Here is a 9,814-nt window from a genome sequence, read left to right on the forward strand (position 1 = left end):
GGCTTTAGAAATGTCAAATGTCGAAATTTTTGCAACTGTTAAAATATATTAATAGAGTATGAAAATGTTATTCTGAATTCATTAACATGAACATGATGAAACGCAGTTACATTGTTGAAAAAAAAAAAATACAAAAAATTACTTTCTCCATAATTATGTATTACATTGTGAATTAATATTTGCAATATGACAGACAAACACTTTTCATGGACACAGTAGTTTTAGTGTGACCGTGTCAAGTTCATGAGACTTCTTCTAAAATGTATAGTCCATGCCCAGATCAGTCATTCACTGAATGACGAGGCATATAGCATTAAATAAAAAAAATCTATGGTGCATAGACAGTAATATTAGAAAATCCCAAATGTTCCCCATCCACAAAAAGCTTGTTTATCACACACAAGCTCTGAAGCACGTGAGAACACAAAACTGCATCATTCAGGAAGAAAGCAAAAAAGTGCATTCTGTGCAATATCCTGACATCCACTGCTACAGGATCAGTTCATGAGTGTATTACCACTGTTGAGGTCATTGTAATTACAAACCAAAATTAAGAGGTTTATCTATACGATGTTAATGGTGAAGTGTTGCGTGCTAAGCGTTGTCATTGTCCTGGGTCAGGAAGTTGAGATTTCAGGGTGAGGGCTCAGTCCACTTGCATATTGCGCAATAGAAACCCTTTCTTCACTCCTCCCTGCAGCATCCTGGCACCAAGACTACCGCCTGTGAGCCCGACACTAAAGAGAGCAAGAGAATAAAATAACATTGATTACACACACACAAACCTAAATAACCCCACACTCTATGGAGAAAGCCCCAGGTCTTACAATAATTGTCAGTACAGACTCATTATGAAACAAGACTGCCAAAATATAGAGAAATGTCTAAACAGTGCAAGAGGAACAAGGCATGGTAATGTCCAGTATTTTGTAAACGACCACTTCTGCACACCCAACACCAACTGTAAACCTCAAACAGCTATAAGACAAAACATGGAGGAGCGTTTTTTTTCTCTCTTCAATGCTGCTTACATGGGGCTAAACTTCCTCCTCTTAGGATCAGGAGGCTCAGGTCCATCCGAAAGTCGCTGCAAGCAAGAGAAAATGAAAGGACAATGAAATTAATACTACATCTAGGACCAGAATTAGCCTATGCAATGTTGTCCATCTCCTCCACTCCGATCCAGAGGCTTGCCCAACCTCTTTTCCTGAAGATTCTTGCTGTACTCTCCTCTGCTCCAAGTTTTGCTGAGAACAGACAAACACGTTTCAACATGTTTACCAGAGGAATGTCTTTAGCCTACACTTTTGTATTTAACAAATAGTCAAGACAACAATTTTGGAAACAAGTTCCAGTGTATTTCGTTCAAGTTCCTGCCAGGAATGAACAGATATTTCTAATTGGTATGAATATCTATATCTGCAACGGTGTGCTGTTGGAGTCTAACTGTCTTTGTAACTACCTTATGCAGCTCAGAGAGCTGCTGGTGCCTGATGAGAGCTTCCTTGCTGGGGAACTGCCTCCGACACAGCAGACAGGCCAGTTTAACCCAGTCTGTCATTCTCCCTTCCTTCTCTTCTTTGTCGCCTCCTTCTTCGTCACTGTCAGTTTCTCCACTGTAGGCTGGGACCAGACCCTGCGGAGGAGGAGGGGACCGCTACAGAAATAGGATGCAAGATCAAAGACTGAGGAACAGATAGGATAGTAGTAGAATTTTGATAGTATGCTTGCAATAAAAGGTTTTGTAGCACCTTCTGCAAAAAGACAGGGGTGTTACAAAAGCTATAAGGAAAACCAGACCAACACCCACATAATAATTACAATCACTTTGACCATATCCTTACTTCTGCACTTTGTCGGATCTGGTCCAGAAATATCTGAGGCCGTTCAGACAGTGCACCCTGCAGGACAGAAAAGCCAAATCAAAGGGATTACCAGGCCAGCAAGACATCGTCTGATCACTGCTCTCGGGCAGGAAGAGTGGTTGTAGGAGCCTTAGCCAGAGTCCTCTGGTTGATACAAATTCTCCTCCTTCACTAGGATTCCCTGCTTACCCAAAGATACACCTGTATTTACAGCTAAGCACATGTCTCTGTGTAAGGGTCATGTACCTTTTTCTCCAGAACAGCGTAGCCTGCGTCAGCACTAGCAGATTCTCGACGGTCATCTGGGCGACTGTGGCCAGGCGCCCGAGTGTAACCAGGTGGAAGCGTTGTGGAGCCGACGACAGGGGAGGAGGAGACAGAACGCATATTCTCCTTGTGTCTGTTGAGACTCTTAGCCCAGCGCTCCATATCTTTTGCAATCTATTAATATAAAGCCCAAGAGATGCAAGTCAGCCATTTATATGGACCAAACAGAGCAAGACTTACAATTGAAACGTCGTCCACAACGGAAGAAGCCAATAACAAAATGCAATACAACTCAGTAGTCCAACAAATACTACCTTGGTGAATTCTAAAATGTATTATATTATACAGTATTGTTATTTTGCCCACTAACTGATATTTTGAGTCATACATAATGAAATTGAACAGCTGTTTATTGTGTAAGAACCAAGCAAGCAAAATAAACTTTATGATGGAGTTTCACTTGCGATCAGTACATTAGCTTGTATTCAGTATGTAGAATACCTGTTGAGCAGTTTTATTCTTGGGTTTGTCTTTCTTCTCCTTGCCAAGGCTAGCAAACGGTGAGTCTGAAGGTGCTGCGCCCATGCTTGAGGGACCACCTTCAGAGTTTGACTCGCCAGCAGCAGCAGGAATGTAGGTGTGCTTCTCTCCATCCCAGTACATGTACTGCTGCGTATGAGGGTTGAAGTAGTACTGCAAAGAGAAAAGGCACACAAAACCAGACTGAAATGTTGAGGAAGACGACACATACAGAAAGATATTTCCAATAGTGCTGGCTTGGCATTTAGACTGCTGTACATTAGCCACTCTTTACCTGGGAGTTGGGGTCATAGTAGAGGCCTGTGAGAGGGTCGTAGTAGTAGGCAGAGCTTTCATCATAATGATATGTTGACACATCTGGCACAGCTGCAGTCAAAGACACAGAACCAGACTTTCATTGATCATAAAAGGTTAGCTTGACTGTTTACCAGAAGCAGCATTGTGGTTCACATACATTCAGTTAAACACAGAATTATCAGCTAAAATGTACTCATCCAAAAAAAATTGCATGCCTAATTTTTTCATTTAAAAAAATAAAAGTCAGTAGAAACTAGACTGACTTATCTGTCACAAAGCTACATCTAATAAATTCCAAACGTGTAGGCAACGATGGGAACACAAAGCCTTACGGTATTGCTGGAGCTCGTGTTCAGTGCCTGGGGTCGCAGGTTGGCTGGGAGCAGCAGGTTGTGGTTTTCCCACTATCTCAACCTGTGAAGAGACAGAGCTCGGTGCTCAGCTCAAGTAATGGCATGAAATAGTGCAAGAACACAAAAACGAATATTGTACCTGTGTGACTGGTGTGGTAGCTGTGGTGAGGAGAGCAGTCTGTGTATGAGGCTGCTGCATGACTCCTGATCCAGATGCCACTCTCTCAGCTTGAACACACAAACGGGTGGCTTAAGTTGACGCAAGTTCAATTAAAATGTGAACAGCTGTATAGATCATATGGGTAATATGCTCTATATGTTTAGCATATGTCATACCAACCTAGGGCTGCTCCTCCTGCGTATGCCCCCATCTGGGCTGCTCCTCCACAAGGTAAAGCAGCAACCCTGACATCTGCCTGGGCCTTGAAAGTTGTGCCATCTAGCCCAGAGTATTCATTTCCTTCCTGGTTGTATGTTACTGCTGCCCCCTGCTGATACACTGGTGTATCTATACTCTGGCTTACACCTGATCCATTCTGAGTGGTCTGAGTATAGAAACAAAATATTTTTTTACAACCAAAGAAAAACAAATGAATACAATCGTAAATATACAACATTGAATTAAAAGGTGTGACACCCTAATGTTTTCTTTGCTGTAATGACAAGTCATTCAGGTTACCTGTGTAACTGCCCACTGTGCAGCAGCTATTGCTGTGCTGGCCACTGTAGCAGCACTCACTCTGCTGCCATCCGTCAAGAACACATCACTGACAGAAACAGCACAAAGAGGGTTTCAGTGGCCAACATTTAAAAGCTTTTCTGTGGTGATGCAAAAGTAGTCACTATTTTTAAAAAAAGTACTAATTTCTCCAAAGCCATTTCTAATAGATTTTTCCCATGACCAATTAGAGTTTTAACATGATGTAGTATATTATTATAATATTTTATTTTTTTGTGCAATAGCAGTAATGTCTCTTGTGGTTTCTTTAAAGCACACTTTTGGATGTGCAAGTGTTTACCGTTTGGAGCCTTTGGCAAACTCCACCACAATTGCTTTCCCGTCAATGCAGAGAGTTGGCTGGAGAGCCTGCAAGATCTGGAGCAGCTGAGATGCTTCCTGTTGATCAAACAAGCATAGACCTGTGAGTTAGTGTGGGTGCATTTGTGTGTCACTGCCTCTGTATGCATGTCTGTTGAGGATGAAGTGTATTTAAAAACTCATTAACAACAATGACAAAATGTTAAATCTGTGGATTAATCAATGGATTAAAAATGAATGCCAAATTAACCGTTGAGCGCTTTTGCATGCGTGTGTCTGCCTCATCATGTTTCTCACCACTATGGTAGAGAGTTGTAGAAAGGCAAAACCCCTGTTGAGATGTGTGTGCTTGTCCTTGATTAGGCGAACATTGGAGGGGGAGAGAGTGGCAAATGGAGCCAAAGCAGATAAGATGGTTTCCACTGCGGTATGAGGGCCGAGGTTTCTGAGTATCAGAGCTGGTGCAAGAGAAAATGAGAGAATGTTAAATTATTTTACACATTATTTTATAATTTGAGTGCCAGATAATATGCAGAGATGAAAATGCATGTAGGAATCCCTTCTGGATTGGAAGCTATAGCTAGGTAGTGAAAAATGCTTCAAAAAGGTGCACGTATTTGCCTTAATCTATATTACACAATATGAACACATAAAAACTAAAAATGTTAAAATAAATGTACATTGTGTCAGCTATTTTGCATAGTTAGTCCTGTATCAAAAGTCCTTGGTTATTTTTCATATCTCAACCTTTTAGTCTTATCAATGAAAACCGTAAATAAGCACAGGAAACAAAACTGTTGTGTTGAACACCAGTTTTTCTTTCCTACATTTTATAGTGCACAAAAGTAGGTCTTTCTAAATGGAAGAAGAGATTGGCATGGTGGGAAAAGGTCAACAGAAAGACTTACTGTCATTGGCAACATCCGCCTGCTGTGTAGACTGTCCTGGAATGACCGTAGGACCAGAGGAGTGGTAAGGTACTGGCAATGGCAATAAGCCTTGGGCTCCCTCCTTTTGAACACCAACAGGCAAATCCCTCTGCAATTGGGGCAACTTCAGCTCAGCCTCTGGGGAAAGACACCATGCCATTTATGTATTATTATATGATGTGAGAGAGCTTGTGTTATTGTAAGAGTTGAGATATTCACAGAAGCTGTGTACATTGTTTTACCTGATTTAGGCACACTGCACTTGAAGCATTTCTCTCTCCTTTTAAAGTTTTGCACACCGCACTGTTGAAATGGTACACAACCGACTGTTAAAATACTTTTGAAAAAGAACGAGCAACTACATTGATTGATACACATGCATGCAATTCACAAATAGAATGTAGACTTCCACGTATGCGTGACACACAATACAAACACACACACACAACCTTGTTGCACAGCCAGTCCTCATTGGCACGCGGTTTTGGGTCACTGTAGTGCATCGACACTCTTTGTCCCAGAATCAACAGTACTGCCTGAAAGAAAAAGAAAGAGAGGGAGGGAGGGGGAACAAAGAATGATTATCAGCGATAATTAGGCCACACATGCCAGAGAAAGGCCTCATCTCACAAGAGATGAGAGAGAGTGAAAGGGACGAGAGGGAGCGGGAAACAGAGAGAAACAGAGAGAACTGAGGCCGAAAGAAAGAGGACACGAGAGAATTGCAACCTTCAGCTTTAGAAAATTGGGACGGACTGAGATGGTGTGTGTGTGTGTGTGTGTGTGTGTGTGTGTGTGTGTCCATTTTTAAAAGGACACAATGTGTTTTATTCAATTGTGTCATCCCTCCCCCCTTAAGGGGAAACCTTTTCACAGTTTTCCACACATCCCAATGTCACCACCTTCATCCCCCAAATAGACAAAAGATCCATCCTAATGATGTAATAAATGGTAGATGACCCAGATATGAAAGATTCAAAAACAAGAAAATGAAGTACTATATTGGTTCTGATTCAACATAGAATGGACCATGGGAGAAAATATATCCACAATGTCACACTATCCCAAAAGGTCGTACCTTTGGAGAGAGTGATAACGTGTCACTGAAAGAAGAGGATACCCCTTTAATAGAGGAGCTTGAATTGGGCAATGCTGAGCAAATGTGACTGGGAGAGTTCATTTATGAAAACTATGCAGTTAGGCCCCAGACAGACAAACGTCACCATGGTCTAACGTGCGTTTGCCTGTTTGTGGAATTTGGTATAAGAAGAAAGAAAAGATGATTTCTCTCCCTCAGTACAAGGACCTACCTACCTCAGGGACAAAAATAATGTTTCCACTCTGTGTCTATACCATACTGGAATGTATCACGTGCACATGACAGGGTATGATGCAACTGTACATTTGTCCTGAAGTTAACCTATATGTCCTATCGTATGCATGTATATATGTGTATGTGTGTCTGTGTAGGGGAGAGTGACCTGGTTGGTCTCCATCCAGCGGGTGGCCTCCTGTATGACATTAAACTCGACGAAGGCGAATCCTCGGCTCTGACCTGGACACCGCCCAGCGCCATGGTAACCGAACAACAACAACAACAACATAACAACAACGCAGTGAGGGGTTAGTGCTTCATGTCCAGAGGAGAGAGAGAGAGACCCTGTATCAGCACTAATAAAATAAAGCATTGCTTCCTCTCTCCCTTGGAAATAACACACCTGACAGCCAGCTGGAAAGCCACTGTCGAATTCTCCGCAAGGGTGGGAGGACGCAATGTCAAGTATCTCAACAGGGTCAAGGAAAGAGGGGGAGAGAGGGAGAACCCTACCCACTCATCAGTTTGAGCCTGAGCTTTTGGGCCTTGAATGATGAAGCACCCAGGCACCAATAAAACAAACACACACAAATACACGCCCACACACAGACACACACACACAGACGCATATCTCTGCGTCACAGTGCCGGCTGAACTATGTAGCACCTATTTCAATAGGTGGAATGCTCCATATTCTGTCCATGCATTACTATAACGGATTGACAACACATTATGTAACACATTTAGATTTATATTATGTTTAATAACACTGTACATGATATAACAGTGCAATCACAAAAGATCATCATTTAAACATGTAAAACTGAGAGGGACTTATGCTAAACAGTGATGCGGGAGGGAGCTGAGAGAGACAGAGCAGTGCAGAGGACTGTAAGTGTGCCTGAGTTAGATAGGCACACCTTACAGACAACCAGTGCGTTAGCAAAGAAGGGAGGCCAGTGAGACAATGACCTTAATGGAAAACCTTTGGAAAAAGAAGAGCTTTTCTGAGTGGTATGGATGACGCTCACGTAGCTTAGAGGTAGCTGCAACATTCATATCCCCACACTTGCACACTCAAAAATGAGTTTCAATGACAAACACCATCAAATGCATTCTGCTTCCGCGGCTCATTTCTCAGTTGACAGTGTTAGTTTGTGAGCATTGTTTAACTATTTCAACAATTACTTCACTTCAAGATGGATGAGGCAGAATTCAGGCAGGGTAAAGACGATAAGAGTCAAGTTGAAAAAGAAAATGAGTGCCATGGAGTGAAGATCTAAAACCTACCACTGTATGCATGCATTCTGGTCCTAAAGGCGACTATGGATAGAGATCTCCTTTGAAGCGTGCATGGATGTTGTGTTGCCCTGTGAGCACTTGCCAGAATTCAGACACCAGCAGATCCAAAAAAAATCAAAGCAGGAATCGCAGCAAAAGCCTGTATGAGTATCAATATAAGGGCATTCTTTGTATCAGCTATCTATCCAGCTGTCAGAGGATGGAGAAAGACAGAGATAGTGAGAGAGAAGGAAGGGAGAGCACTTATTAATAAGAGAGAGAAGACTGAGCCGATAAGGGAAAGTCACCTGAGAGAGCAGTGGAGTGGAAAAATCTGGTAATGAGTGAGTGCGACACAAAGGGAGAATGAAAACAGAAGAAAAAAAACTTTTCGAGGCAATGAACAATTTTTACCTGAGGATTTGTTTCTCATGAGACGAACCTCTCTGGGCTGTATCCCCTGCTCCTGAAGTTGTGCTCGGATCTATGAAAATAGAGACATTATTGCATTGTAAGCCAACTGACTATTTGACCAATTTGATCATCAGACTACTCAAACATGCACAGGGGACATACACTTACCTCGTTGGTGGTGACATTAGGTGGCAGCATGCGAAGCATTATGATATTGCTTGGCCTTTGGTTCTGGTCTAGATCTGCACGGTAGTCCGGGTCCAACTCTTCAAGGGACAGGTCTGGAGCATCACTTATCTCCTCTTCCCCCACTAGAAAGGCCTGCATAGAGCAGTCAAAAGTTATAAACAACTTAATAAAATTGTAGCAGTTCTTCAAAGAGGATGGACTTGCAATGGCTTACCCTCCTCTTCACCGCTGCACGGGAGAACCTGTCCTCCTCTCTCTGTCTTGCAGTATTGTATTCCATCTGTTCTGAATGAGCACCACCACGACCCCAGTTGCCATCCCTACCCCCTGAATGAGGGGTACTGTTCTCAGGAAAGCCTCTTCCACCTTTCCCCCGACCTCTTTCCTGCCGACCGGTCAATAACTGTTCGAATTCCCTCCTGGATCCATCCTCCTCCCTCTGAAGCAATGGAGGGGCTAAATCAGGCTGCGACTGAGGGCATGGGGGCCACAGGAGACCTTTCACCCCACGCCCCTCTCCTCTCTGGTGAAACCCCGGATGGTCCTGTAGACGACCTGGTGAGAAGTCACGGACACCCAGCGATTGCTCTTCATGGCCGTATAGTCGGTCTCCCTCTGCTCTGACGTCATATCCTGCTCCTGCGTCGTCATCCTCCTGGCCATAGCCTCGGTAGTCCATGTCACGAAAGTTATGATCGTTGTGGTTGTTGCCATAGCGACCTGTGCGGTCACCTCGCCCACCCCTGTAAACCAAGAAAGACGATGTGAGGGAGACATGAGACGCGAGACGTACTCCTTGAGACAAAAAAGCACGACAAAAAAAGTTGAGCTCACCTCCGCTCATAGTCCATGCTGATTCACTGACTCTGGTCCTGGTCTGTCCTTTTTCCTAGTTGGTTACAGCATTGGATACCCTAGAAGTGCATCAGCAATTTGCTTTACTAAATGAGATGAAATAATCAGGATGATTAAGGTGAACTTTGCTGGTTGACTGACCAGCTCCTGGTCTCTGCAATGCTTCTATGATTACAGCGTGGATATATCATGGAAGAAACATAAGCTACATCAGCAATTTACTCTTTTGCATGAGAAGTCAACATTGCTTTTGAGATCCAAAATCTCCAAAGTAGAGGCCTCCCGGGGTGCACAGTAGTGATGTGCACGGTGTGCGTTCAATAGAGGAAAAAGGCATTCATTTTGTTATGTCGCCTAATTAGCTACATCTTTGAATACTGCACACTTCTTCAACTTTGACTGATATTAGAGCTCTACACGTCAAACGCCACAGATACAACGAGTTGGGGCATGATGCAGGGTGCGCAATG

At 43.2% G+C, this 9,814-nt stretch overlaps 1 protein-coding gene across 1 annotated transcript; it reads right to left on the bottom strand.

Annotated features, from left to right (window-relative positions):
- Positions 1 to 163: 163 nt before the first annotated feature.
- Positions 164 to 9,403, bottom strand: rbm10 (RNA binding motif protein 10). The gene is made up of 22 exons (XM_079226317.1): positions 9,324 to 9,403; positions 8,704 to 9,232; positions 8,469 to 8,621; positions 8,301 to 8,370; positions 6,772 to 6,845; positions 5,740 to 5,826; positions 5,533 to 5,593; positions 5,270 to 5,428; positions 4,659 to 4,819; positions 4,342 to 4,439; positions 4,002 to 4,089; positions 3,663 to 3,867; positions 3,462 to 3,550; positions 3,302 to 3,383; positions 2,947 to 3,038; positions 2,634 to 2,825; positions 2,112 to 2,306; positions 1,845 to 1,901; positions 1,463 to 1,657; positions 1,200 to 1,247; positions 1,032 to 1,087; positions 164 to 737 (listed from the first exon to the last, which is right to left on the bottom strand). Exons 1-22 carry the CDS (start codon positions 9,338 to 9,340, stop codon positions 647 to 649), a joined length of 2,799 nt encoding a protein of 932 aa, XP_079082443.1. The 5' UTR covers positions 9,341 to 9,403; the 3' UTR covers positions 164 to 646.
- Positions 9,404 to 9,814: the final 411 nt, after the last annotated feature.

This window comes from Taurulus bubalis, assembly GCF_910589615.1.
Source record: "Taurulus bubalis genome assembly, chromosome: 11".
Taxonomy (NCBI): domain Eukaryota; kingdom Metazoa; phylum Chordata; class Actinopteri; order Perciformes; family Cottidae; genus Taurulus; species Taurulus bubalis.

Coding starts and splice junctions, on each gene's coding strand:
- rbm10 (XM_079226317.1), bottom strand. Junction 3,384..3,461: donor CTACCACACCAGTCACACAG/GTACAATATTCG, acceptor GTCTCTTCACAG/GTTGAGATAGTGGGAAAACC. Junction 1,248..1,462: donor AGCTCTCTGAGCTGCATAAG/GTAGTTACAAAG, acceptor GTCTGTTCTCAG/CAAAACTTGGAGCAGAGGAG.